Genomic DNA, 27,875 nt, shown 5'->3' with positions numbered 1-27,875 from the left:
CCTGCACCTCGTTCCTTTAAAAATCCCAGTGAAAACAGCCCCCAAAGTGGGTCACATGGAAGAAACTAGGGAGGCTCCCTCCGGCCTCTGTGGCCCCAAATCCCCGCCACACGGCCCGGCCACGGGGCTCACATTTCAGCAGATGACAGGCGCCCATGGGGCACGACCGGCACTGCAGCCACTGTGGGCCTTTGCGTGAGGACACGCTTGTTTCTCACGCTCGTGTGACGACATCATGAGTGCCGTGTGCGCATGAGGGTCTGATGAAATGTGTGGCAATCAGTGAATTCTTTGCATATTTTATTTTTCGATTTTTTAATTTCCAACTCACACACATCTGGTGTATTTTACATCTTTGCAATAAAACATGGTTACAATAGCTTAAGGAATTTCTATATCCAAAATAGTTCACCATGATCTCAGGATGACGTGGACTTAGCTTCCAGATGTTCAGCGACTTCCGATTCTAAGCTACAAACTCAAGATGCTGCTCACAGCCTGGCGATGAGTAACTTAATCGCTACGCCGATTCCCCGGAATTTCAGAGTCTCATAAATACAAACGACAGTGGGGAAGGAATTCGGTGCTAAAACTTGCTAGGGTGAGGTGAGTAACAAAGGAGTAATCACATCAATAAATAATGATATGTTTCTGGTGCAAAGTGCCAATAGAAAGAACCCATTATCTTGTGTTATCTTTTTAAATAAATCACCGCGAGTGAGTGTAAATTCCAAGAAAATTACATTCCTGTAACATGCCTCATAGCCCTACCGACACAATATGTACACCTATGACAACACGGTCACCAAACGTACAGAGAAGCAACGTAAATAAAGCGTATACACCCCTGGGCGTGACTCGGTCAGTACGACGGATGGAAAACTGTCAGCCACCACTGGGTAGGGTAAGAGGCCCAGTGCCTTAGGCGGAGGCTGTGGCTTTCGGTGAGACCCCGCCCGAACCTGGGAGGAGTGCTCCGGCTACTGTCACGTAAGTCCCACCTGCAATGAGAGAAACTAAGAGAAAAACCAAACAGGGGGGACAGAGAAGACGAAAGGGCCTCAGAGCCTCCCCCCCACCGGCCGTGCGCCCGCGGAGCCTCAGAGAACTCCGGAGGGAAGGCCTGGGGCGGGACGGCGTCGCCGTGAGCTGTGGGCACGACCCGTCTGCACGGTGAGCCCAGACCTCAGGGGGGGGTAGGGGCGTCTGCTGCATCTTCAAACTACCGGGGGTGGGGCTGTATCAAGTACCCAAAATGGCAGGTAATGGCTTCGTATCCAAATGCTTTATGGGAGAATTTCACTTAGAAGGGATGAATTGAGATTAAAAAGTGCAAACCATATTTGAGTGTAAATGTCAAACATTCCCAACTGCGCCCAAATACGACCCTTTCGCGGCAGCTGTGCCCTCGCACAGGCCCCTCTGTTCCACGTGGTGGGTGCGCCTGTCCTATCCAGACCTCAGGACTAGAGAACATGCAAGTTGTAACTCCACAATAAAATTAAGAAACTTTTTTATACAAGGTTTTACTTTTACAAAAGTATCCCTTTAAATAAGATGCATCTGATGTACAAAGTATCAAACATGGTTTTTCTCAGCTTGAAAAGAGGCTGGAGATGGGATGCGGGTTGGGCTCGACACTCCGGCTCGTCACCGCGGGCTCGGCATCCTCAGGAGGGTCCAGTCTCGTGGGACGCGTCCCACGGCCTTTTCTCACGAACGACAATATGTGGAATAATTACCAAACATTTCTAAGTCTACAGTCTACATGACAGAAGCTTGCTCGGCAGCAGCGGGCCTTCGGTGGCGAGGGGACGCGCAGAGGGGCGGTGCCAGCCGCGAGGGACGGCAGTTGCTGGGTGGATGGGTGCTCGGTCGGAGGTCGATGGGGCTTCCCCCCGGGCGCCGCCTTCCCGCCGGCGATGTGCTCCCGGCCAGTCCCGTCAGTACCTGCTCTGGTGTTCGTAGTGCCACCGGTTAAAGTCTATGTTGAAAGCCACGATGCTCCCGGAAGCCATGCCGGTGATCAGTGTCCTGGAGGGGCGGAGAGGGACACCAGTCACGGGCCCGGCACCCGCTCTGCCCCAGGCGCCCGCCTGACCTCCAAGTTCCCGTGGCTCCGGCCCGAGTCCCCGGAGGTGGGAAGCACGGGGATTCTTGGCCTGCCAGGGGGCCGCTGAATCAGCCCCGCACACCTGACCTGCCGAGCCCTGTGTCGCTTAACTTTTGACGGGAGACCACCTCAGGCACGCACACCAGGGAGTGTGCACCCCTGACGTGCACTTATCATCCCTTGGTTCGTAACTCGTGGGCCTGCGTCACGGTTCCAACAGCGAGGGCTTATACAACACGGGAACAGCTGAAACGGGGCTTGAGGTCCTCCCGGAAGCTCATGAAGACGCAGAGGCCTGACTGGTACTGCCCTCAGCCTTGTCGGTGACCCTGCTGCTCCTGGGACTCGGTGCGAGCCCTGCGAGGGTCCCTACTCTGCCCTCCCAGAGCCAGGTCTGCCCCTCTGCCCCTCGCGTGCACTGGGCAGGGTTATCTGAGTGCTCTGGGGGCAGTGACCTCGTGCCCCCGCTCTCCGAGGGTGGCAGCAAACACGCACACATGGCGAGCAAGCAGAATGCCAGCAGGAACGGCGGCTCAGATTATTTCACAGGCTGTGGCACCCTGTGCACAGGTGCGTGACCGCCCATAACTACCCTGCTCACACACGAGCGTGGGCCACCGCCCTGCAGAGCACTCACGAAGGCCTGCTCACACTGTCCCTGCAGACAGGCTCCGCGGCATGGGCATGAGGAAGCCTAGTGCCGTGCGGCGGCAGGGAGACCTCCGAGTGCCCATGTGCCCCCGAGGCGGCTCACCTCTGGTCGTGGGACAAGTCCATGGCTCTGATGCCAGCGTCACAGCCGGGGTAAATGTACAGCTGCTTGAAGTCACAGGCCTGCCAGACCTCCACCACACCGTTGTCCCCTCCGGTCACCAGGTTCTGGCCGTCACTGCTCAGGAGGATGGCCTTCGGAAAGTCAGAAAAACGACCATTTCCCAGCGTGTCCCAGACGGCCGTGGCCACGGCCGAAAGCCCCGAGCACAGCTCCCCCGGGACCACAGCTGCCGTTCGTCCTTCGCCCAAGTTTTCTACAGCCCGACCCACGGAACTGCCAAGTGGACCTGTCCCACCTAAGTAACGGGAGTCCCAAAGAGAATACTAGCGATCGAATGCAGCGAGAACTTGAGAATGAGCAAACAGGACGTTGGGTTAAGTCCCAGTCCTGAATGTTAACAGAGCCAAGCGTTCTAGAACAAATGGAAAACGCGTCTTTGCATTTAGTTTTCAACGATGGTAAGCCAGCACCCACAGTCCATGTGTGGGTGAAGGGCAATGTCACTCTGGTCTAGGGTCCTGAAGACCAGATTCCTTCGCGACAAAGTCACTCTCAGTTCGAGCTACGGCCCGGAGATGCTCGTTCAAACGGTACTCGGAGAACACGCCCCCCCCCCCAGGCCCAGCCCCTGCTCTGCGACACCGCGTCCGGCCAGCACCGCGCGCCGCCTACCCGGGTGGAGTCGCTGAGCTCCATCTGCGCCAGCAGCTTCCCGTTGATGCTGAAGTTGCTGAGCCGGCCCCGCTCGTAGTAGATGATGCAGTGGCCCTCGCTGGACACGGAGATCAGGCGCGGGGACGGGCAGCTCTCCGGCCCCTCGAGGGCTCGCAGCAGGTCCCCAGTGATCGTGTGCACGAGGCAGGGGCCCTCTGCGGGGGGGGGGGGGATGGGGACCGTGGGGACACGTCACAGGTCAGCTCCCACAGACCCGCCACCCGCGCCTGGGCGTCCCCGCAGTGGGTGAAAGGGGTGGAAACTGAGGGAAGTGCCGGCGTGGCCTGGCGCCGAGGCCGCCTTCCCCAGGACGGAGACCGGCCGTGCAGAGCGCGCACACCCCCGCCCACGGCGTCTGGGCAGAGCGTGGGCGTCCCCGCCCGTTCAGAAGGACTCAGTGCGCAGCGCCTGCAGGGACAGAAACTGCAAGCCCCGAAGCTTTTCCGTAACGTGTTTCAACAGCATGTCCTCAAACTTGGGGGAACCATCAAAACAAACGCTAATTTGTCTAGCAGATCGCAGTCCTGACGTGGTGCCACCTAAACACATCACTACCAAACAACGAGTTTCGCTGTTTCTACAAAAACGCCCAGTCAAGTGGTTTGGACAACAGCACACCCTCTGCCCTTCAAGGAAGCGAGCAGTGGGGGGGGGGGAGGTGTGCAGGGGAGTGTGGGGTGGCTCGTGGGCCACAGTTGTTTTCCCCCCTTGAAACTGTGTCAACGAGATGAACAACTCATCATTCAAACCCATAGAATGGTGGCTCTCACAATTTGGGGTGAAGCCCCTGAAGCCCACCAGTCCCGTCCTCTTGCGTAGAAGCTGGCAGGGCCCCTGACCCTGCGGCCCTGTACTTGTAATAAGATGGACACTGTGGCCGCCCCGCGCCCCTCCCCCGCACTCCCTGGCACCCACCCTTGGCCCCTTGGTTTCCTTTGGCTTCTCTGAGGTCAGGCTCCTTCCGGCCCCAGATTCCCCCCAGAAAGAACCGGTGTCTGAGAGGGGAGTTAGAGCCCAGGCCTCCCGACTTCTCCCGAAATGACACGCCTGCCATGAAACGAGACACACCAAGCCCTGCCCCAGGGGGCAGTTTCAACCCTTCTCGCCTCACGGCACAAACTAACCAAGATTCGCTGGCAACACCCAAAAACCCACTTTTTGCCAGTCTGACAAAGAATAGGTACAATTTGGATGTATTCACACTGAACAGCTGCTGTGTGGCTGGTGCCATTTTACAGACAATCTAGGGGAGAAGGGTCAGAGCCCTGGCTGGGGGGGCAGTGTGTTCCTGTCCCCTTGGCGCAGGGCTGAGACTTGCCACCCTCAGCGCCCACCGTCCCTGGGCTGGGCCCAACCCCAGCCCCAGCCCAGGCAGGGAGGTTGAGGGTGGGCACGGGGCCCTGGGCCCTGTCTGAGGAGCCAGGCAATGCCCGTGGCCCCACGGACATCTCCTGCCTCCTCCCCCTCCACTCCCCACGTGGGGGTAGGGCCCCTCCCCAGGAGGCTGCGGCCACGCTGTGGGCCATGCAGGCACTGTGTGCGGGCCCAGCGGTCCCAGGCAACCGGACAGGACAGCTGCAGACACCCGGCCCGCCGGCCTGTGCTTGCCGCCTCAGGGAGCGCTGTTGCCATCCCGCCCGGGGATGCGGCCCTGCTGGGTGAGCCCCGACATGGGAGAAGGACTGCCCTCTGACCTTTAGCACCGCTGATAACGAGTCCCAGCTCCGCGCAGACAGACACACAGACGACTTCGTGGTCGTGGCCCGTGAGGACGGCCCTGGGCGCTGGGTAGTCACCTGTGGGGGACAGCACCAGTGAGTGGCCTCGGGCGAGGAGCTTCCCGTCACCGCCCCCATGCTGACGGCCCACTGTCCATGCTGGCCAGGGCTGCGCTCGCCCCTCTGCCGCCTCCGCAGCGGGGGCCTCAGTGACGGGAGAGCCCAGTGAAGGTGGTGAGCTCGAACCCTGATGGGGGGAGGGGGACGGTTGCTCCGGTACCCTGGTTACGGTCACAAGACAGTGCCGAGCCTGCCAGGGCATTTCCCTGCCTCGTGGCATTAGTGGTGGCACTGCCCGAGGAGGTCGTCACTGTTCTTGCCCCTGGTCCCAGCCCGGCCCCCCGGCCCTGCGGGGCTGCAGGTGCCAGGGCCGCACTGCACCGTCTGTCTGCTTTAAAGCCTGGGCTGGGCTGGCTGGCGATGCCCCCCAGCAGGCTGAGGCTTTGGGTCTGAGGGGGACAGGAGGAGACTTTACAAGGGCAACCACAGCTCAGGAGCCACCAGACTGCGGGCCATGGGCATTCTGGCGGCCCTCCCAAACCTGGGACAGACACCCTGAACGGCTGGTGCCTCCGCGGGCTGAGTGGGGGATGGAGGTGCAGGACATGATCTAGGGTGGCGAGAACACGTCAGCCAGCCTGTCCCCGCAGGCTCGCTGCCCCGGGAGGCAGGCACAGTAACAAAGCCGGGGGACGGTGCCCGTGCGCAGAGCAGAGCAGGATGGCGACACCCACAGATGCTGCAGAGGAGGTCCGAACGCGGCGCAGATAAACCGCATGAAGGCGGGGTGGGAAGGGCCAGCCACGCTGCGGGGCACTGTGCCCAGCACTGTCTCACCGGGGAAGCCAGTCCGGGGTGGGAGGGAGTGGCCCCTCCAGTCCTGCAGTGCGGAGTGTGGAGAGTGCACAGCAGGTGGGCGTGTGGCAATCCCCGGGGTGGACGAGCATGAAACACATCTCCTGCTGCTGACTTCTCTCTGACTTTCGGACGGTTCCAGCTGACTGGGGATGTCGGTCTGTCTGTCCAGGGTGTGCTGTTGAGTGGGTGCTGCCACTCCGTCTTCGCAATGAGCAGGCGGTCCATGTAGGAAGCCCCTGGGCACGAATGTAGTAACCCTCACCTCGCTCTGTGCTGCCCGCGTCACGGGTCACCGCTGCTTCTCCTTGCAGGCGCGGGGACTCCGTCCGCAGCTGCCGCTCTGCCAGAGGCCCCGGGTGCTCCTCAGGGGGGGCCCCGCACCCTGGGAGCGGCGGCTACTTTCTGGAGGTGGGAAAGCTACGAAAACTTCAAGTTTCAGGTTTGTACTCCGATGACACTCTGACCTTTCTTTTTAACCAGTTATAATAAAGATAAAATTCTACTTCAGTGTGAAAAATCATGCCATGGCGATTTTAAACTGAAATCTCATTAATCAAGCCAGCGTTCCCCTAACGAGGGCTCATGGGATCCAGGAAAACCTCCCTTACGCTGGAGGACAGGCTGGTCCTTGATTCGGGGCCGCTGTGTCTGGGGGCTGTGAGACTCAGTATCGTAGACTGACTTTTTCCTGCAAGTTCACAAATTCTTTTCAGGTTGGCAGCTTCCACCCAGCTATCTGATTTCCCTTTGTTTTTAGAATTAAGTCATTCTAAAAATTAATTGCACAGTCGATCTTTGTAACCATGTACAAGGTTGAGAGAAGATGGCCTTTTTTCTTGTGGCCGCCCCCCCAGCTCAGGGAACACACAACAGGACCGGCCTCGTTAGGGCCCCTTCTCACACACCTCAGCCCAGAGGACCATGCCTGTCAGCCGGTGCTCTGCTCTGCCCGGCCGCTGTGTCCACGGTGTCTCTTTGTGGTGCTTGTGTGCTGGCCTGGCTTTCCCTGTGAGCTCACGTCTGCGCGGGGTGCCATGGTCCCCGCCACCTGGTCCCTGGGAGACCAGCGTCTGCCTCCAGCAAGGCACCCGGCTCTCCTCCCCTCTGGTCTGCGGTCACTCGCCTGCATACCCACCCATCTTGGTCTCCCCAGGAATCGCTCGCACTTCTGTGTGCGTTTTCGAAGATGCATCAGCTTCGACCAGAGTCCGAGTGGGGGGTGGGGGCTGGCAGCCCGCGTCAGCGTGCCATCCTTCACTCGCTGCGCTGCGGTGACTGCCGGCAGGGGTCGCTCATACCTGCCGGTGGTCCTGGACTCGTCTGAGACGCACTTACATGATTTGTGAAACTGTCCTTCACAGACGTGCTGGGTCCCCAGGGAAAATAAAAACTAGGGATTGATGGAGTTTTATATGAAATAGCATCCTTAATTTTTCCGTGATTAATTCTATCTTGGGGAGACCGGCGAATTGAAAAATATTGAAATTACGGGTTTAACAAAGCTTCTGTGCAGTGAAAGAGTTTCCCAGACTTCTTCCTTATACGCCACAGGAGGAATAAGAAGCAATAGAGCTCCACTGCAGAGGACTGAAAAAACGTATGCCGACCTTTACAACACTTCCTACGTATGTAATACATTTTCTATTAGGAAGTAAGTTTTCAAAGGCTTGCATCTGGCTTTGCAAGTTTAAAACACTTTCTCTTCCATCGCAAGTCCCCCGACCGCGGAACCCACTGCAGAACTTAACTGTGGGGACAGCGTCCGGGCCCCTCTAAGCACTGCTTCCCCTTCAAACGGGAGGGAAGTGACCAGAACGCTCCTCAGAGGGTCTGGAGTTGGGGGCCTGCGGCCGGGGGGCCCATTTCCTGTTTTCCATGTCACTGCCAGGGACAGATGTCACACACACCGGCAATCATTTGAACCCTGGGAACACTCTGTCACTGTCAGCTCCACTTGATGGATGCGGCTGAGGGTCAAAGTGCGGAGGAGGCGCAGGTGAGCCCGCCCCCCACGTCCGTCCCCAGGCCGCTGCAGACGGGCAGCGCGCCCGAGATGGAGTGGCCGTGCTGGAAGGATGAGGGCTGGCACCCAATGCGGAGATGCCCACGGGCACGCGGCCGGACACTCCAAAAGAAAGCACTCCTCCCAGACAGACTCTGTCTTGCTCTTCCCCAGACGTGTGTCCGGTGAGACACACCATCCGGATTTTGTTTGCGGCCCTTGTGTGGCCCTGCAGAGTTACCATGCAGCAAGTGGTGGACCCGGCGCTGAGCCCCCAGAGCCAGAGGCTCAATCCACGGCCCCACAGAGGCCTTACTCCCCCAACTCCAGGATTTGTTGTAAAAGCAACGATGGCCCTGCGCTGGGAGACCTCAGAGGTGTTGGCCAGGAGGAGACTCTTCTCAGGATGCCGTGACCTTGGCCACCACAGGGCTGCGGCCCAGGACCCACTCCAGGGCCCAGAGGCTGGGTGTGCGTTCCCACGGGCCCCATGCCCCAGGAGAAGCATGGCTGGGGTGCGGCCCCCCTAGTCAAGCTCCCGGAGCCCTCGGCAGAAAAGGGAAGGTAGACAGGGCCCTCCTCCCTCCTTCCGAGGTGACAGTGGCCTGGCCGGCTTGTTTTGTGAGACCACTGGCGCAGGGCAGCCCGCTTCCCTCGAAGCCTTGACCCTGGCCGCCCGTCCCACCGTCGCCTTCCAGAAACAATCACCGCAGCAGCCGTCCAAGGTCGCAGGGCTCTGCCTGGCGTTCCGGCTGTCACCCTGGCCCTGCCCCCAGCTCTGCAGCCTGAAGCTCCTCTGGTCCTGAGAACAGGGCAGCCCCCGTTTTCCTCTCGCTTCTGACCCATGCCAAAGGTGTGTGCAGCCTGTGTTCCACCAAGGGCAAGGCACAGGCCCCGGGGCAAGGGCCGGCCAGCCAGCCCCCTGGCCAGTCGCGAGACTGGTCTGACCTCCCAAGGTCAGGCCGAGCGGACGGGGGTTGCACGGCCCATGTGCTGGAGCCACCACCCCCCGCAGATGTAACAGGCTCTGACGCTCACTGAGCAGGGGGTCTCACACATGCTGAACCTGACAGTGGTCCCCTGGTCCTGGGAAAGAAGGCAGACCCGCCGTCCCAGATGTGCGCACGCACTGAGGACGTCGCTCGTCGTCCCTGTCCGAGGCCTCACCTCTGCGCACTTGGGCGGCACATGGGGTTGTGGGGCTGGGTGCTGCGACAGTGGCCGGAAGGAAGGCTGGCTACCCACAAAGAGAGGGGTGGGATCCGGCCAGTGCTTGGGGGCAGGCTGTAGCTGGCAGGGGTCAGGACCCAGAGCTGAGGCGGGCTTCTCCGCCATCCTGAGTGCAGTACTTAGGCATCGCTGCAAGACTTGCTTTTAAGAAGCGAAGCAGAATGAGCACAGTGTCATGTCCTCTGCACGTCCCCTGCAGATCTGCGGGTGTGACTGGAAGAGACGCCAGTGCATCCTCTTGCAGCGTTTCCTGCTGCCGTGATCTCGAGAACCTGCTGTGCGTGTGTCAGCCAGAGCCCCGGACAGCGCCTGGGGCCGGGCAGTGCAGTAAAGCCACGCCCTGCAAAGGCAGGGGGGTGCTGAGCCGAGGTCCCACGCCCCTGGGGGAGACAGCAGTGTTGACTTGCCCCTCCTGCGAGGACCTCGTTGGAAGCTACTGCACGTAACGGGAGCTGTCAAGTCCCAAGATCGATGAAATCTGGGGCCCTGGGGAGCCCCAGGAATAGCATTGATCCTTTCAGAGAACACGGGTCAGAGACAGGCTCGGGGGACCCGCCGCCAAGTCCAGGACACCGCCTGACAAAAATCCAATCCGCTCAGAGCGCAGACGGCTTGCTGGGTGCCTCCCTTTCACTAGGGAGGCTGCTCCAATGAGAGCGTGCAAATGGATTTCCCTCACCTCCAAATTGGACTCCCTGTTTGCGGGGAAGAGCCTGCTCCCCACGGAAGCTTCTGCCCCTCACGTGCCTGCCACGCTGCCAGGGGGTCAGGCCTCGGCCACTTCCCAGGGACATTTTCCACGTTCACAGGCATGCGTTTGAAAGCGACAGCGACTGTGAGCACTGGGAGATCTACCAATAAACCAGCGTCCCGCGCACTGCGCGCTGCGCGGCTTCTGCTTTGTTCTCTACGGCCTGAAACTCTGATCATCTGGTCGCAAGTAAACCCTTGCTGTCTTGGTCACACATCCATTCAAACGACTAAATAATCAGAAAAAAACTTTTTCTACGGTTTAACTTAGTCACCATAATGCGTTTGACACAACGAAACCATGAATTTTCCCACACCTAAAAACCCCACAAGCATCGCTTACTTTCTCTCTGTGGCACTGAGAGACCTGCCCACTCGAAAGTAAGGATGATGCAAAAGAGAGCACGAATTCACAGGGTGGGCAGAGTGGGTCAAGCCCACCAGCCGCCTCTGCCCAGAAGACAAACCGTAGGTAAGGGAGTGGAATAACAACAGCAGGAAGACAACTAACACTCCGCGTTCACTTTCTCGCTCTCCCAAGACTGTGCTGAGGGGCCCTCGGTCACCTGCAAATGACCAGCGGGGCGTGGGCAGGCTCTCTCCTGCAGGTGAGCCCCTGGAACTCCAGCAGGGGGCGGTGAAGGCAGGGCGGCTGCGTGGAGGGTTGACGCCCCTGCTCTTGCAGACCCTTTGCAGGCAGCCCCCTTCCGGCAGAAATTTCTGCCACTGATGCCCCGGGTTTTGCCGCCCCAGCTCCCCGGGAAGTGGGGTGGGGCTGGCGTACTCACTGCTGTTGGGGTTGTCCCCGATGATGTGGTGCCGTCCGCTCCAGTACCAGAGCAGCAGCGTGGCATCCCGCGAGCCTGACACAATGTAGCAGTCTCCGCCGATGTAGGATTCCGACCGGGCCAGGCAGGTGACCACGTCCCAGTGGCCGAACACGATCTGCGTCAGTTTCCCTGGGACACAGAAACAGCAGCGTGAAGGCCTCCTGTCACCTGCCCTGCAGAGGGACCCTGTGTCCCTCGGGAGGGGACTCAGACCCGGCTGCAGACTGGCTGCCTCGACTGCTTCCGAAAAACACCACCGGCCGCTGCTTGGGCTTGTTAAGGAAAGAACTTGCAGGGTAACTAAGGATGCACTTTTTTTGCTCGGGTTAGACGAAGGGGCGCTGTAAGGTCTTTTACTCGATCTGCCCAGGGGAGGGGACAGCAGTGCCCTGTGTCCGGGAACCCGGGGGTCGAGCTGGGCCCCGAGTGGCGGATGGCGACCCCCGCTCGCGCCCACGACGGCAGCGCCCACCTGTCTCCGTGGAGTACACGCGGAAGCTCTTGTCCCAGAAGCCGCAGACCAGCACGTAGCGGTTGTCGGCGGTGACCACGAAGCAGTGCGCGTTGATCTGGATGCTCTGGTCCACCAGGTCGGTGATCTGCCGCTTGCCGACCCCGGAGTTGTTGGCTGGGCGAGAGCAGAGGACAGTTCAGAGACAGCTCTCGACGCGCGCCACGAGCGTCCGCGGAGGGCACTTCCGTGCCTCGTTTGTGTGAAAACGGCTTGCTCAAGCCTGTAAGACTGTTAAGATTTTTAACATTCACCCAATGAGAAAGATAAACGTTCTTAGTAGCAGCGATTATCTGTGATCCATATGACATCTTTAAAAACCATCGTAAATTTAGGTTCTTCCTCCACCAAAAAACACACGTGATGTGAGGAATTCCAATGACTTCGCAGGAGCGAGAACTCTGAACGCGTCCAGTGCTGCGGGCGTTCGCTCGCTCGCGCGAGCCCAGCAACGAGGGGCCGCCACATCACTGCGTGAGCTGCGCCGTGTAAGGGAGCACACCCTCACGCGTGCCCTGCCTGTCATTTTCCGGCGGCATCCACAATTCACGTGGGGGGAGTGGGGATGGGAGGGGCGGTTGCTGTTAGGGGGCAGCCCACAGGAAGCTGGGGGGCAGTCACCTTCAAGACCCACACCTTCACCAAACAGGAGGCGTTCCCAGACCGGGGTAGGGGCGGAGGGCGGGAGGGATGTGGCGGGAGCCGGCGTGCAGAGAAATGCGGCCAGCACCCAGCCAGGCTGCTTTCCCCCGGGCGTCTGCCCCCCTGACGCCTGCGCCCCTTCAGGCAGAGTCCCTGGGCCGAGTGCTTAGACACAGAGCGCAGACACCCAGGACCGCTGTCCCTGACACTAGTGCACTCTGGGCTACTGTGTGTGGCTGTGGGACACTGGAACAATCCTCACTGGAGAAGGTGAACAACGGAAACTCATACAAGAATTATAGCAAACAGGAAGAAAGTGAAAGGTTCTAAGTCACTCAAAAATGAAGCAAGTGATAAATACACATAAAGCTCTGTGATTGGTCATTCATTTGGTGGAATACAGATGTTAATTTTCCCACGGACACGTCTGTGGGTATGTGACCTTGTTGGCGTTTCCTGGGCAGAGGGGTAGCGAGACTCTCAAAACGCCCCTGGCCCTCAACCTTCTCTCCTTCAGAGACATAAAAACGGTGAACTAGCTCGAGGAAAAAAAGACTGTGACTTGCATGTGACTTAATAATTCACAGAAATTTCATTGTTTTAAAATCAGTTCTCCACTCGATCCCTTGGAACAGGCAGAACGAAAATGAGGGTTGCATACCACCCCCGTGCGCGAGACGCAGGCCTGGGACTGCCGAGGAACAGGGTGTGGCTGTTTTGGGTGTTTGTGACTCTGCCTGCAGAGTCACAGCTTGCGTGTTTGTAATCCATATGAAACCTTGAATTTAAAAAGCTGGTATGCTCTTATCAGTTTAAAAAATGTTCTGGCCCTGCTAAATAGAGATCTCTAGAAAAGGTGTTTTCAGTTTTAGTTTTAAGAATCTTTTTGAGCCCTTATGTATTTTAAATAATGTAAGTTGTTAGAGACCAGTTTAGGCTGAAAGTTAGTTCCGTTTGGAAATACTGTTTTGAACCAGCTCGACCGAAACAGGGAGGCCAGGCACCATCATGCTGACACCCAGGCGGAGGCGGCCCTGCGCCCCGCGGTCCGCGTACCAATGAGGGGGTCCATCTCTATGGGGAGGTGGTGGGCCTGGTCCAGGGAGTAGCCCGGTGCTCCTCTGAGGCCTGCGGGTCAAAGAGAGAGAAAACCACGTCACACCCTCAGGAAAGAGGCACTTCCAACTGAGCGGTGTTTTACGATGATGGTACAGAGTATGCCGCTGCTGGAAAGTTATTGGTGAATACTGTAAGAATGACTCGGCCCAGGATAGGTCCTTATTGATGGTGTGAAAATCATCACGACGGAGACTGCTGCTCTCTGCTCCGGGTGCAGAACGGAGAGAGCTGGGCAGCGCACCACCACCCAACACCAGAAAAAGCCGGAGGAACCAGGCGGTGACATTTCTCGAACCGGAAAGAGAGCTGAGGTTGCCGGGCCACTCGTGAGCCTGAAACACAGGGAGAGGCAGCAGGGCGGGTGGGGCACGGGTGGCCTGGGCAGGGCAGAGTGGCCGGGGCCCCCACCTGCGTGGGAGCCCTTCAGCAGAGGACAAGCCAAACGCAGGAGTGAAACTGAGCCGCAGCTGGGGTCTCAGCCTCAGCCAGACCTTCCGCCAGAGGACGGATGTTCGGGCCTTGACTGAGCTCATCAGCCATGATTTTTTACATGTGGTTACGTAACATACAATACTTCTGAACGACCGCAAAGAAAAATTCAGTCCTTTGTAACTCTCTGTCCACGTAAAACAGTTCCTGAGGCTGACATGCACTCCTGTGAATGGCAGTCACATACGGGGTGGGGCAAAATCAGGTCTGCAGCGAAGGACACGCGAAACTCCCGCATTATCCTGCATTACTTATCACGTTATTTTCCACACGAACAACTGGGGTGAGCCTACCCCTGCCCCACCCTGTTTTTGAAGATGTGGGCCGCACACTCCGGGCGGAACGAAAGGAGTTCCACCTCACGTTGGCCACACGGCCGCAAGCCGCGAACAGGTGCATTGGGAACCTGGGAGAACGAGCCACAGATGTCGCTCTGCCCTTTGGAGCCCCACGGACATCGGTGGAGAGACCGGGCCAGTTCACTGAGGCTCACCCCTTCCGGTCAGGAAACAACCACGTAAGGGGCTCATGCCCCCCATCCCCCGGCCCTGACTGGATTAGGGGCCACTGCGTCCACTGTTATACCCCAATCACAGCATACCCGAGTGGGTGCACTGGCAGGAACTGTAGGGACGGGCTGGGTGGGGACCCCTGGGAAGTCACTGAGTGGAACTGAGGCTGGGTTACTTCACAAAGAGGGCGTGGGTCTGCTCACGGCCGCCCTCCCAGGGCGCAAGGCTCCCTGACACGGGGCCCTTCTGAGACATGCTGCTGAAGTGCATGGCAGGAGAGAAACAGGACTGGAGGCCAGCACCCAGGGAACCCAGATTCAAGTTCACTTTTGTTTAATATGGGGGAGACTGGGTTTTAAGTGTTTTATTCATTGATTTGACAGAGAGAGACAGAGAAAGAGACAGACAGACACACACACACAGAATGATTTGTTGCTGCACTTACTTAATGCATCCAATGGTCGACTCTCGTATGTGCCTGGACCAGGGATCGAACCCACAACCTTGGTGTATCAGGATGATGCTCTAACTAGCTGAGCCACCCAGCCAGGGCTGTTTGACTTTTCTGGGGGGGGCAGTGGCAGAGTCGGGGAAGGACCTGCTTGTTTGCAGAACTGCTCCCTTGTCAAATACTCACTGAAGGCTCGCCCGAGTGCCTGGCACCGGGAGCCCCTGGGGCAGGACAGCTGAGCACGACAGATAGGGGTCTTGTCATCAGGCCCGTGGTTATTTTCCTGGCAGCTCGTGGTGGCACCGGGCAGACCAGCCCGCGCAGCCCCCATCCGACCTGCTGGTGGCTTTAGGAGCCCACAGCGCAGGGCCTGCCAGGGCACACGTACCGACTGTGTTGTGCCACCGGTTCACTGCGAAGAGCCGGCTGCAGGTCACCGTCACCACTGCCGGGATGGTCAGGTGGGGCAGCGTGTTGGCGGCCACGTGGGTGACGGGGGAGTTCGACGGGAACTTCAGCACCATGATGACATCCTGCTGCATCTGGTCTTTGAACATGAGCGGGCTCTGGGGGAGGAAGCACTGTGGGGCAGGGGTGGGGCGACAGGGGACAGGGACAGCGTGGTCAGTGCGAGTTCTGGGAGGGGAGGCTCAGGCAGACGAGGGCAGCTTGGGCACAGGGGAGAACAAAGCCATTACTCCAGCTCCGATCCGTGCAGCGGGCACAGCGGAGAGCGAGCAGAGCTCTGGCCGGCCCGGACCAGCAGTACCAAGTCCTTCCCCACCCCATGCAGGTGCCACCAGACGGCACCACTCCACAAGGAGCAAGCTTGTCGGGGTGTCCCCACGGTGAGCCCAGAGGCTCCATGCAATTAAAACACCAGGCTGGTGGGGAACCGGCCGCGTCAGTCATCCCGGCTGTTCCCAGGAAGTGTGGAGTGAACTGATGGACACTTCCACTTTTGACCTGGCTGGCCGGGGTCATGGCCACTGTCGCACAGTGGGACGGAGACCGTCTCCCCGGACAGGGCCTTGCACACCCTTGTGTGTGGCGCACGGCTCGCCCGCCTTGCCCATTGCTCAGAGTGGGGTGACCCTGCCTTTGTTCCCCGTAGGTCCTCAGGTCCTTAGACATCTAGCCTACGTGTGACTTGGTAGGAGGCAGACACTCCCAGCGCCACTGCTGAGCGCCGTAAACCACCAAGAACACTGCCGCAGAGCCACAGCCAGCAGGGACCTGGAGGCGCACTCCACAGAGGGTCCCTATACGGGCTGTGGCTGCTTGCTGCGCGCGTGAACCCTCTGCGACACGGCCCCAGAGAGCGTGCGTTCGCTTTGTAAGCAGTTCCGTGCCAATTGTGTCTCTGACAGTTTCCCCTAGGAAGGTAATGAATTCTGACCGGGCATTAATCCAGGACAAATATTTTTATTGTTGTTACTAAACAGAGAAAACTGACTCAGGGATAAACTCTTCTGCCAGAGCATTTCCTAAGTAACTCGTGAGAAGTGCTCGCTTGGACAGTTTATTAAAAAGGCTTTCTCTTGAGGCTCGAGGCTTCGAGGCCGCAGCTGCAGGCCCGCCTGGGGGCCGGGTGCCTGCGTGGGGACCGGGCGTTGACGTGGGACGGCAAGCCCCAGGCAGACCTGGTGCGCTGTCATGAGAGGCCCGGCTTTGCTGCGGCAGAGGGGGCTGGTGCGTTCAAACAAACGCGTCTACTCCTGCGCTCCACTAGGAGTTGGATGATCAGATCCTTGACGGCAGGGTGGGGCCGGGGTTCACTGTCTCGGGGTTCACCTGAGACACACGGGATCCACACAGTGGGGAGTGGCTGACAGAATAAAGGGAAGGTGCACACGGTGCTTCCGCCACAAAGCAAGGGGCTCTCCGAGTGTGTCCACACACATCGCGGGCCGCATCCCAGAGCTCTTCCCCCAGAGCCAGGGCGCTGGCAGCTCTGGTGACTGTCCAGAGAGCTGACGAAGCGCACTACCCACATGCTTTTCGCAAACAGTGAACACAAGTTTACCTTCCAGCATTTTGTACTACAGAAATACTTGTGAAAAATAAGTTTAAAAATTAATTCTAAGTAAGTTTATCAGAAGACTTTTTCTCCGAATTAGATAACGAGGGAAATGCTCACTCTTTTCTCTCAGACTGAAAAAGGGCTGCACCGCTGTGACAGTGAGCTTTTCAAGTTCACGTGCACAGAGGAGGCACATTGCCTATCCCTGCCGACGGGAGTACAAGCTGCGCTGTGAGCAGCTGACGCTGGCGGACCCCCTGCCGCAGGCCGGCTGCTGGTCTCAGTGCCATGTGGACTGAGTCCCACATGTGACACTGTCAGGGACGCCGAGGCTAACAGGAGGCACGCACACCTGCCTCGGCCCTTCGCTGCCCAGGGCAGAGATGCCGTCGGACCCAGGCCTGGCCCCCAGGCCCCTGTCCTTGACCCTCTGCCGTGGCCACAAGTCCCCTTTACACAGCTTTCCTTTTCTGAAGATGAACTACTCCCCTTCCCTCCCCTTCCCGAAAAGGATTCAGTAGGACAGTACGTGGTGTCTGTGTGTTCTTCCTCCCGATCAGTGGGCCTAACCCGGTCTGGGGGCAGGCAGAGTCGGGGCGGCTCTTCTCCTGAGCCCACAGCTGAGCCGGCTGCACCAGGACTTTCAGGCCAGAACTGCCCTCCCCACTCTGATTCTGCCTGGGGTGTCAGCAGGCATGGAGGGGACAGTTAACCGAGGCACCTGGAAGCCACTAAAACCTGCCCACCTCCGTTTCTGATCTGACCCGGGCCCGGGACAAAGCAGCGGCGACCCCGGGGGCCGGCAGTCTCACCAGGTGCATGGCCGAGCTCCGGGGCGGGTGCGGCTCGATGAGCAGCTGGGACGGCGTCTGGCCGGAGTCCTGGATCTGAGCCTCTGTGGCCTGCAGGGAGGGAGGGACCGTCACGAGCAATGTGCATCAGTGAGGGAGAGGGCCGGGCCCCGACCGCACAAGGGTGTCCCACGTCAGCCGTGAGAAAGGCCCGGACAGTGCACCGGCCCCCCCCCCCAGCTGCCAACTGTCCGAGGGTTAGTACTGGGGAGCAGGCCTGTGTCCCCTTCCAATGCACGTCTGTGAACACAGCCACCATGATTAGGAGACGCTGCAGTTCCCTGTGCAAACACAGCCACCATGATTAGGAGACGCTGCAGTTCCGTGTGCAAACACCCACCCATGAGCACACGCACCTGTGCACTCGGCCATAGACCGAAGACCACAAGAACCCACAGAACACGGTCTACGACACGTGTGCCTGGGCCAAGTCCACTGTGAGAAGGGGCACGTGGGGGTCTCGGATGAAGTGAGCTTCCGGGATCTTCGTGGGCAGGAAGGAATGAGACGTCAAGGCCACAGACGGAGCCAAGTAAGACTCGGAAAAGCACACGTTCCGATCAATTTGGAAGGCAATCGGGGGAAGGAACACTAAGACTTTTTGTGAAATGACCAAATATGGTGAAACTTTCACCGCAAAAATATGTTTTAGCGCGCTATGCTATTTTAAGATGAATTCTGGAATATTACTTTAAGGTATAAATTTCTTTCTCTCTAAATTTCTGAAGTTGCGGACGGACACCAACCCCAGGGGAAACAGCGACGCGGCCGCCCTGAGCCGGGCGGCGCTCGCCGTAGTCGGGGCGCGAGGAGCTCAGGGGTCCCGGTGTCTCCGGGCTGCCCGCGAAGGCAAACAGCTTCAGACCTCGGACCATCTGGATGGTGAGGTGTGTGTGTGTTGTGCGTGTATGTCCGAGAGATAATCTCGTAAGAGAACTAAACGTATCTTCTATGTGCAAAGCCTGCAGGCAAAATACCCCAACGCACTAAGCCAACCTGGCAGAGATACTTCTTCTGAAATATTCTATGCAATTTACGTCGATGGGGAGAAGCACAGTATCTACTGCAACGTTACTCTGCTACCGCACTGACATCCTCCCAAAGCGGTGGCGATTGGGCTGCTGGTAAAAGTGAACCACGGGGTGCGTGGCGGCGTGCAGGTGAGAGGGGGAAGGCTCTGCAGGCGTCCCGCCACTCCCACCCGCCGCCCAGGCTTCGCATGCACGGCGCCCACTCGTGTGCACAGTGTGGCTACCGACCTGGCTTGTACTCAGACAGCACCCTGCTTCCCTCCTCAGGGTGGGGTCAGGGTCAAAGGCGCACTCCCCTTCCAGCTGTGCCGGCTCAGGCGGCCAGCGCTTTGCTCAGGGAGTCGGGGACGGCTTGGGCCTCCCCAGCCACGGGCTCTGCTGCGGGTGTCCCCTGCTCCTCCAAAAGAGGCCGGCCTGGCTAGGAGACAGGGCTGAACCTGAACCTGCAGGCCTCCCCACTCAGTGCCCCGGGGCTCAGCGGGGAGCCCTTCCAGGCTCACAGGAGGACTGAATCCGCAGACACGCTCTGCTGGACTTTACTGTTGGCTGAAAGGGAAGTGTTAGGATGGTAGGAGAAAACATTATGAGCTGACCTAACTTCCAGGAAGTTTCCGCACAGCTTTCTGGGGCGCCTCTGACGAGGAACAGAGGCACGTGTGTCCCACGCACTGTGAGTGGTGGCCCCCCACGTCGATCACCTCCTTCAGACGAGACCGAACCCCCTCCCAGTCACATGCCTCCGCGGCCGGCCCGAGGGGCTGGTTCCGACAGGCAGATCTGAGCTGCCTTCTCCTCCCCGGGACTCAGAGCTCATGCGTCCCTCAGCTCTCTCGTCACCACAGGCCCTGGTACGGGGAGTGGGAGCCCACGGACTTTCTTCGGGGCCCTGTCCGGTGTTCTGTGCGCTCCCCACTGTCAGAACACCCTCGTGCTGAGTTTCCTTTCTGGCCGGGAAGGAAGAGCACCCAGGGTGCCCCTTGAGCGGAGTGGCGGAGCCGTGGTTCCGAGAACCGCCCCCGACGGAGGACAGGCGTCCCGGAGGCTGACCAGGCTGGGCTGTGACTCCCCCCCAGATTCCAGAAACCCCAAGGAACATCCCCAGGTCCCCACAGCTCACCCCACTCTGCCCCTTCAGGAAGGAATCCCACACAACTCTTCATGTGCATCCCTGTGCTCTGTCCGAGCCGCGGCAGGCCAGAGCTGTGGTTCCGCCCCACAGAGTCCACGGCTGCTGGGTGTGCAGGGGGCATTGGGGGGCGGATCTGTGCAGAATTTGCAGGGGAGCCCGGAGGAAGGAAAGCACCGCGCTGGAGAAAACTCCTCCCTGCTTGCAGCTCAGCTCTGAAAGAACACTTGGCAAACACGGGCTGAACGGTCCCTCTACGCCAAGGGACGCCACCTCGGGCCCCAGGAGGACAGAAGACGAGTCAGGGAGCAGGGCGGCAGGAGGGCCGCGGGGCGGGAGCCGCCCACAGAGCCCCGAGGAGTCCTGTGTGGGTCAGACTCAGGCTCACAGGGGCAGGGAGGGACACAGGGCTGCTGGGAACAGACTTCCAGGAAAGGGCACAAGCTGAGGTTGGAAGGTTGCGTAGGAAATGGCTCATCCACAGCATGAGAGGCTTTTTTGTTATGTACAATTTTTCATTAATAATTTCCAAATATTTTTTAAAAGGCCCTTAAACTACTTAAATGTAATTTTAAGGTGCATTCTTTCTATATCACTGGGACTGGTATTAGAAAAAACTCAGCATAGGTCTGTTACTCTGCATACAATTCTGCACAATTCTGGCCCCCACGGCTGGGTCTGGCTCCCAGACGCGGCCCCTACGTCGGCCAGCACGTACAGGAAACTCCATGCAGTCAATTGGAGTCTTACGTGTAATTGTTACATGGATTCTTCTAAACATGATTTTGCTGGAGGTTGAGCAGTCACATGTACACAGCCCTCACTCTATCCCCGGCTAAGACCTACCAAGAAGTAGGTAGGACATACAATTAGAAAAAAATCGTTTTTTAAAGCCCTGACTGGTGTAGCTCAGTGGATTGAGCACGGGCCTGGGAACCAGATGACTGCAGTTCGATTCCCAGTCAGGGCACATGCCTGGGTTGCAGGTCAGTTCCCAGCGGGGGCCAGTTCCCAGCAGGGGATGCATGAGAAGCAACCATACATTGATGTTTCTCTTCCTTTCTCCTTCCCTTCCTCTCTAAAGATAAATAAATAAAAATATTTAAAAAAAAGAAAAAGAAAAAAATCGTTTTTAAACACGTTGGAGCTGTTCTAAAACAGGGAGTTCCTCTGGGGCGGCCGAGAAGCAAAGAAAAAAAGTTTTAGCATATTCAAAGTATAAACAAGTTAACACGGTTCAGTTGGACAAAGTGGAAATACACATGAGGTGTCCCTCGGCTTCTAGTCCTCGTTTTGGAAGTAAGGAGAGGTCACCCCAAACGAGCATCAGCACCAGCAATGCGCAGTTTGTAACTTCCTATAAAATAACGGGACCGAAGAAGCCTCGACTTGAGAATCAGGAGCCCTCGCCCAGGCTTGGCTCTGAGGCCGCACTGAGCTGGGTGTTGGGAAAATCATTTAATAGGTGTTTCAGGGTCAATTTAGGGTTAGTTTTAGGGTCAACACCGTTTAGAGTTTAGGAGTTGAGAGACTAACGGCCGTTAACTGGGAATATATAGGAAATGCCTTGAGATTTTTTTTCAAAATAAACCTACTTGACCCCACCTCCTGGATGTTGAAACGCCCACGGGGGTGGGGACAGTGTTTCAGGGGCCGTCAGATGGATACGGTGTGAGTACCTGAAAGTGGCCGGTAGTCACGCGAGGGTTCACTGCACCACCCCCTACCACTGGGGAAAAAACAACTTTTCCAGACCGCCCTGGTGCACTCCAGCAGGGCTGCACTTCTGAAGCTCCGCACAGCTGCTAACAGGTCAGCTGGGCCCCCATAGGCGGGTTCTGACCCTGCAGGACGGTGACAGGCCTACAAGTCCAGTCCCAGCAAGGTCCCTGGTGACGCTGCCTATGCAGTGTCTGTGGATGGTGTCTGAGGGGCTAGCAGGCGGCAGCCCTGGGGACCACAGGCAGGTCCTAGGATGGAGTTTCTCGGCCATCATTGGGGAGTAAGACTGTAAGTCGGATCCCATAATTTTTTATTAGTATGTAAAAACGGATAAGGAGAAAGACCTGCCGTCGTGCGTGAGGCGACTGTGCAGCTGGCGGAGCTCCCCCGTGAAGAAGAGTGTGCAGACCACGACGTCGGCGAGAGCGGGACAACTTCGGGACTGCTGGGACCGAGCAGGCCCGCGTCCACACTCGACGTCAGGCTGCACCCCTGCAGCGTCCTGTCTCGTCCCTGCCTGCAGGCTGTCACCAGAAAGCTTATTACCAATTACTGCTTTACAAGGTACCGGGAGTTAAGCCGTCACATTTTCCCCAGCCAGAGACGCAAAGCTGTCAGAGAATGTCAATGTTAAATCTGACGTAGAGGAGAAAATGACCTGTTATTCTGACCTCTAATTTCTTGACATCTTTACGCCATAATTGCAGAGGCTGGTGCTGTTTCATGGTTTCACCTGTGGGGAGGAGGGAGTCAGTAACCGGAAGCCATTTCTCACAGTTCAGCCCCGACTGCTGGAAATGCGGCCTTTTTTCCCTTTTTTACGAAAGGGACATTCATGTATTAGGTACTTCTCTTTTAAACCAGAGTTCTGTTCAAGGATTTGAAAAGCATCACCTTCCTCAGGCTGGAGGTCAGTGTAAGGTAGCTTCAATGAGTCTTCCTTTGGTTTCGTTTACGGAACATGCAGTGATCGCAGCATGTTCCAGACGCTGCAATAAACACAAGCAGACAAAGCAATGCATTGAGCTCAACAGCAGTGCCACGGTTGGGGACGCAGCTTTGTTCTGGGAGCCTGTGTCTGGCTGTCCAGGGAGCACTGACTCCGGCGGGAGCCCCCCATGGGGGGACTCAAGGGGGATGTTCTGAATGAGGCACTCTGCCTCCCTGAGGGCCTCGCCCCGGGGGTGTGTCTGTGGGTGGGGGTCCAGGTGACAAGCAAACAAGGGCTTTGCCCAAGGGCCACACTAACGAGCACCCTTCTAACGAGCACCCTTCTCTGCACCACTGACGCCAAGTGCTTCCGTGTGAGCACGTGTGGGCGCTCCAGGCTCCTCCTGCCCAGAGAGGGAGGTGGAGCAGGACCAGCCCCTTGGCCACATCAGGCAGCGCTCGCTCGCTGGCTTCTCCTCTGTCGCAGGCTCTCGGATGCTCGCACAGAGCTTTCCCGTGGGAATACGTTAGGTCCACGGCAGAGGAGGCAGGGACGGGGAGGGAGTGGGGCGGAGGTGAACTCGAGTCCCACGAGGCCCTTCAATCTGCTGACCCATGTGCCGAGCTGACGCAGGTGTCAGGGGCCCCGCTCGCGGAGTCAGGGCCATCACCTGTGTGTGTGCGCGCCGGCCCCGCGGGCTGGGCATGGAGGTATGGGGTTGGACAAAAAGTCTGTTTAGTTTTTGCCATAAAATAAAAGGCACATTTTTCATTTTCACCCAGCATTTTACTGATTCAGATATGTGAAATATGTCAGCGGCCTCCCGCTATTGGCTTCTGGTGGGTAGAGGCCGGGGCTGCTGAACACCTTCCAGTGCGTGAGACGGCCCCGCAGCAGAGGGTTGTTTGGGCCCAAATGTCGGGAGGACCAAGGATCTTTGCAAATGACCTTTGACCATTTGATGAGTCAAAACACCTTCTCCACACACTGCACAAATCACAAATATTTTTGTGTGTTTCAGTTGCATTTTGATCTTTCTTGAAATAATAAAACATACAGTACGCCAAAAATCAATGTTGCGTATTTTCTTCCATCTTCAACAACAAAAAGGCTGCACAAGAATTCACGGGTTTGGTAAGTGTTTTTTTAAATGCACGTGCTAGGACGGCCGTCATGATACAGCCCAGCGCAACGGCTCCAAACGAGGTCAAAGACAGCCGAGTGCTGCTGCAGGGCCGTCGTCGCAGAAAACGCCTCGGGGTCTCGGCCCTAGTAACCGGTGCTGCAGGCCCAGGTGTCCTCACCTGGCATCCAGAAAGCAGGGCCGAGGCAGGGAGGACACAGGTCCCCGATCGCCTCTCAAAGGCTCCGTCAGGGCCCCTCAGTGCTCAGCAGCGACCTGCTCGGAATGAGACGCTGGAGGAGGGGCCCTGAGCTCCCGAGCAGCCTGGTGCTGCCCGGTCCCCAAGGCCATGAGGCGCCACGCACAGCGTGTGATGCACTGTTTCCATCCTCTGCCTCTCGGGCAAGCCCTGGGTGGCGCCACCCCTACCTCAAGGGCTAGGAAGCCCGGCAGCCTGACAGTCATGGCCCTCAGGACGCTCTCCCCTCGGCCCAAAGCTGTGGAGCGGCGTTTGTGGAAGCAGCTGTTTCCACGGGACTCAAACAAAATACTCCGCCCGTGCACAGAATGTCTCCATTCTCATTCCATTTTATCCTCTCACTCATCTCTCTTTTCACTCATTTAAATATTTTTTAAAATCTGCTATTTTTTGGGTCAATTTGCATGCTGCCTTGCACTTTCATTATATGTAATGTGCTTGAAGTGCAGGGTCTGGCAGAAGGGACGCCTGCTTGGGCGTGGTCAGTCGGGTGACAACACGGGTGTCATAATTTATACTTTTAATTTGAATGCTTCACCTAAAATAGCATATGGTGTGCTTGAGTGTGATAATATGTTACAGAATTTACATGCTTGTGATTTTGTAATAAAAGAGTTTGTAATAAAAAAGGGGCGTAACTTGTGCTGGGCCCTGTGTTTGTATTTGCCCAAGAGGATTACTGGTTAACCTGCAACCCTCTTCACAAGAACAAGACTTTGTAACGACTAAATATACGTGCCCAATACTCAGGAGAAGTAAAAAATAACTGGGAGGTGGTCTTAGGATAAAACAAGAAGCTATTCTAGTAATTTTCTTTTTGTGACTCGAAGCACTGGCTGTAAAAGAGGACGACGGTGTGCGAGGGTCTGCGCGCAGGGCACGTGCCCGGCAGCGGTGCACTGTGCAGAGAGTGAGCTCAGAATGACCCCCCCAATAATCTGATTATAGCCCGCACCCCCCCGGGGATGCTGCGTTAGGCACGGGTGAGGCTCTGTGAAGAAAACTCCCTGACTGCACCAACTAATTTCGTTACAGCGGCGCCCCCCCGTCACTTGCTGTCTGCCCCCACCGCTCACTGCCAGCCCCGGGGGTAATGCCATCTCCTCATGTTCACAATACGGTGCAATATTGCTCTGAGCGCCGCACTGGCCATGTGTTCTCTGAACACGAGCCCTCAGGGTGCAAAGACCCTGACCGTGAGCCTCCCCCCTTCTCTGCGTGAAGCCACACAAAGCCGCTGCGGTTTTATGGACGTGGCAAGAAATGGCTTTACGGATGCGGATTTCTCGTACAGCTTTTTTTCCCCAAAGCCACCAGTTTCCCGCCTCTGCAGCTCAAAACAAAAAGCTAGAGAGCACGGCACGTGGACGCACGGGTGGGGCCGGCAGGGGCTGGCAGAGGAAGCCTGCCACGGCGCCCCCTCGCGGCGGCCGCTCGCCCCTCTCCTCCCGTCCGACTGTCCCGTGCACTGCGGCCGGATGGGGTACCGCCTCACTGCGGCACTGCCACTGAAGGGGCTCCCCTCATCTCTAACACGGCGGTGGCCACCGGAGCGCCACAAGGACCTGCAAACACACAGTGCCTGCCTGTTTACTCAGGGGCACTGACCTCTTCTCCCCCAGACTGTCAGAGAAGTGACAATGGCTGGCACAACAACAGCCATCCCGTGTACATGAGTCAAAAGGGTACCCCTTTTGGGGGTCGGATTGGCAAAAATGTCAACATTCTATTTTTTGGTGTGCCGCAGAATCTTGCTAATTCGTTTATGTGTGCCACGGGATGAAAAAGCTGAACATCGCTGCTGTAACATATAATTCCCAACTGTTAGCTATAAAACTTCAGGGTGAGAACATATGGGAGTAAAATGCTATAGCCTCATCTATTTTAATGATGCGTTTTTTGAGTATTCTGTTTAGAAGGCTATAACTTTGCTTTCATTAAAAAACCCAGTGGCAGATTATTTTTATGGGGACTATCATATTAAATATTCAACTAGGTCTCGTGAATAACACACATGAGCCATTAAGCATTTTAACGCAGAAGCTGAGGTAAAAACGAAGGGAGGGAACCGGAACGCATTCTCTGCGTCTGCAATCCAACAGGCACGGTCTCACTGCTTGGCCCTGACGCACAACACTCGGTTCCCCACATTCGCCAAGTGTTTCGGAAACGGATGCTGAAGGAGGTTGGCACGGAGAGACGGAAGGTCAGAACCTGCGTCTGAGGGGGACGGGCCGCTGGCCCAGCCGGGACTGGACACCTACCTCCCGGAGCGCAGGGTCGGTGACGCTGTCCAGGTTCACGGAGCCTTCGTAGGTCAGGTGGTGGAAGACGTTCAGGGCTCGGACGGCCTCCGGCCCCCGCTGCTTGTAGCCGAAGACCAGGTCGATCCACTGGTGGAGCTGGCAGGACACAAACTCGCTCTCCAAGGCCTGGAACGGGTCGGGGGAGAGCGTCGTGAGAGTCCGCATGGCCCCGCGGGGTACCCCCCTCTCCTCACGGGGAACGTCCCCCGAGGGAGCCGGACACGCTCCAGCTGTCCCACTTGCCGTCTGCGACACTAGGCCCTCTGCTCCCAGAAATGGCCCAGGAGGGGCCTCGGGTAGAACAGAAACCTAAGAGGAGACTTTCTCTCTTAAATGCTTAGCTTTCTCTTCACTCCATTACCTACATGATTTAAATTTTAATATTAAGCAGATTTCTTAACAAAGACGGTGTTTAAAAAATAATTTGAAATTCCTGTTCTAATGCCACTTTACAATGATTTCATTCCCAATTTTTAAACATTAGTTTTCTTGAAAGTTATCACTTTGTTTTTAGTTTTTTAAATTTAAATTTTCTTCTTCATTGGGTTTATTTGGGTAACACTGGTTAATGAAACTATACAGGTTTCAGGTGCATGTTCTGTCACACGCCGTCTGCACACTGCACTGTGTCCCCCGCCCCAAGTCCAGTCTCCGTCCGCCACCATCTGTCCCCTCTCCCCCTCCCCTCCCCCACCCACCCCCTTCCCTCTGTAATCGCCACTCTGTTGTCTGTGCTTGAGGTTTTTCCTTAATCCTTTCACCTTTTCCACCCAACCCCAATTTTAGAGACTTTGATATACATGTATTTTTCTGCCTAAAATCTCCAAATTTACCTCTATAGCAAGAGAACGCCTTCCTTATAAACCCTGTGATTACACAGGTTTGGAATCACTTGGCAGCTTCAGACGTTTGCCAGCTGGTGGGAAATGAATGCAAATCACCGAGAGGAGAGCCAGGGACCAGGCTGAGGCCACCAGGAGGAGTCGGAAGAAAAGGCCTTTTCACGCCCTAAGAAGCCGCCATAGCTCCCCAGAGGTGCTCTGTCCTGTGGGCATGGAGTTCCAGTGCGTGCCCGTGACGTGAGCAGTGACAGCCGCTGGGGGCTCACGGTGCCTCTCTCTTACTGCACTCACGTGTCATCAGGTTCTACTGGTTCTGAGAGCGCACCGATTTCAGCAACACGGGCGAAAAGCCGAAGGGCTGGCTGCTTCAATGCCAACTACGTGTGGCCAGGGAGAACAGTTTTCTGCCTTGCAGCAGTAACTGAGTGTGTGGGGTCATTCTCTGGACACGCGTCTCTGATTTCTAACATCTTACAACTAATTTGAAAGTATTTAAAACCAGTCCTCTCATTTAATATTTTTAAAGATTTTATTTTTAGAGAAGGGAAGGGAGAAAGAGAGGGAGAGAAAACGTCAATGTGTGGGTTGCCTCAAGGTGGGGGAGTCCCACCTCTGCCGGCCTAACTGGGGACACCTGGCCCACAACCCAGGCCTGCGCCCTGACCAGGAATCAAACCAGTGACCCTTCCGTTCACAGGCTGATGCCCAGTCCACTGAGCCACACCAGCCAGGGCTAACTTAGCATTTCTTTATCAGACGTTCAACCGTAGTATTAAGTGCCCAATATCGAGTGGAAGGTTATATACTGCTAGAAATTCAGCCTACCTTCTTGATTGTTGCATTTCCTGGCATGTAATTGTTGGTAGCGTTCGTAATGACTCTTTACA

General features: G+C 57.1%; 1 protein-coding gene across 5 annotated transcripts in view; it reads right to left on the bottom strand.

The window, feature by feature from the left end:
- Positions 1-283: 283 nt before the first annotated feature.
- NBEA (neurobeachin) overlaps positions 284-27,875 on the bottom strand; it is a 465,797-nt gene continuing 438,205 nt past the window's right edge. For all 5 annotated transcript variants that reach the window (XM_037057645.1, XM_037057647.1, XM_037057648.1 and 2 more), the window contains 10 exons: positions 26,105-26,272; positions 17,610-17,699; positions 15,163-15,355; positions 13,260-13,331; positions 11,523-11,678; positions 11,009-11,179; positions 5,297-5,398; positions 3,561-3,757; positions 2,868-3,019; positions 284-2,034 (listed from right to left, as the gene is read on the bottom strand). In XM_037057645.1, coding sequence (XP_036913540.1) covers positions 1,944-2,034; positions 2,868-3,019; positions 3,561-3,757; positions 5,297-5,398; positions 11,009-11,179; positions 11,523-11,678; positions 13,260-13,331; positions 15,163-15,355; positions 17,610-17,699; positions 26,105-26,272 — 1,392 coding nt within the window. In that variant the 3' untranslated portion in view covers positions 284-1,943. The remainder of the gene's footprint in view (positions 2,035-2,867; positions 3,020-3,560; positions 3,758-5,296; positions 5,399-11,008; positions 11,180-11,522; positions 11,679-13,259; positions 13,332-15,162; positions 15,356-17,609; positions 17,700-26,104; positions 26,273-27,875) is intronic.

This window comes from Sturnira hondurensis, unplaced genomic scaffold (genome assembly GCF_014824575.4).
Source record: "Sturnira hondurensis isolate 20B ecotype Veracruz unplaced genomic scaffold, ASM1482457v3 Scaffold0009719, whole genome shotgun sequence".
Taxonomy (NCBI): domain Eukaryota; kingdom Metazoa; phylum Chordata; class Mammalia; order Chiroptera; family Phyllostomidae; genus Sturnira; species Sturnira hondurensis.
This window is presented reverse-complemented; position numbering and strand designations above follow the sequence as displayed.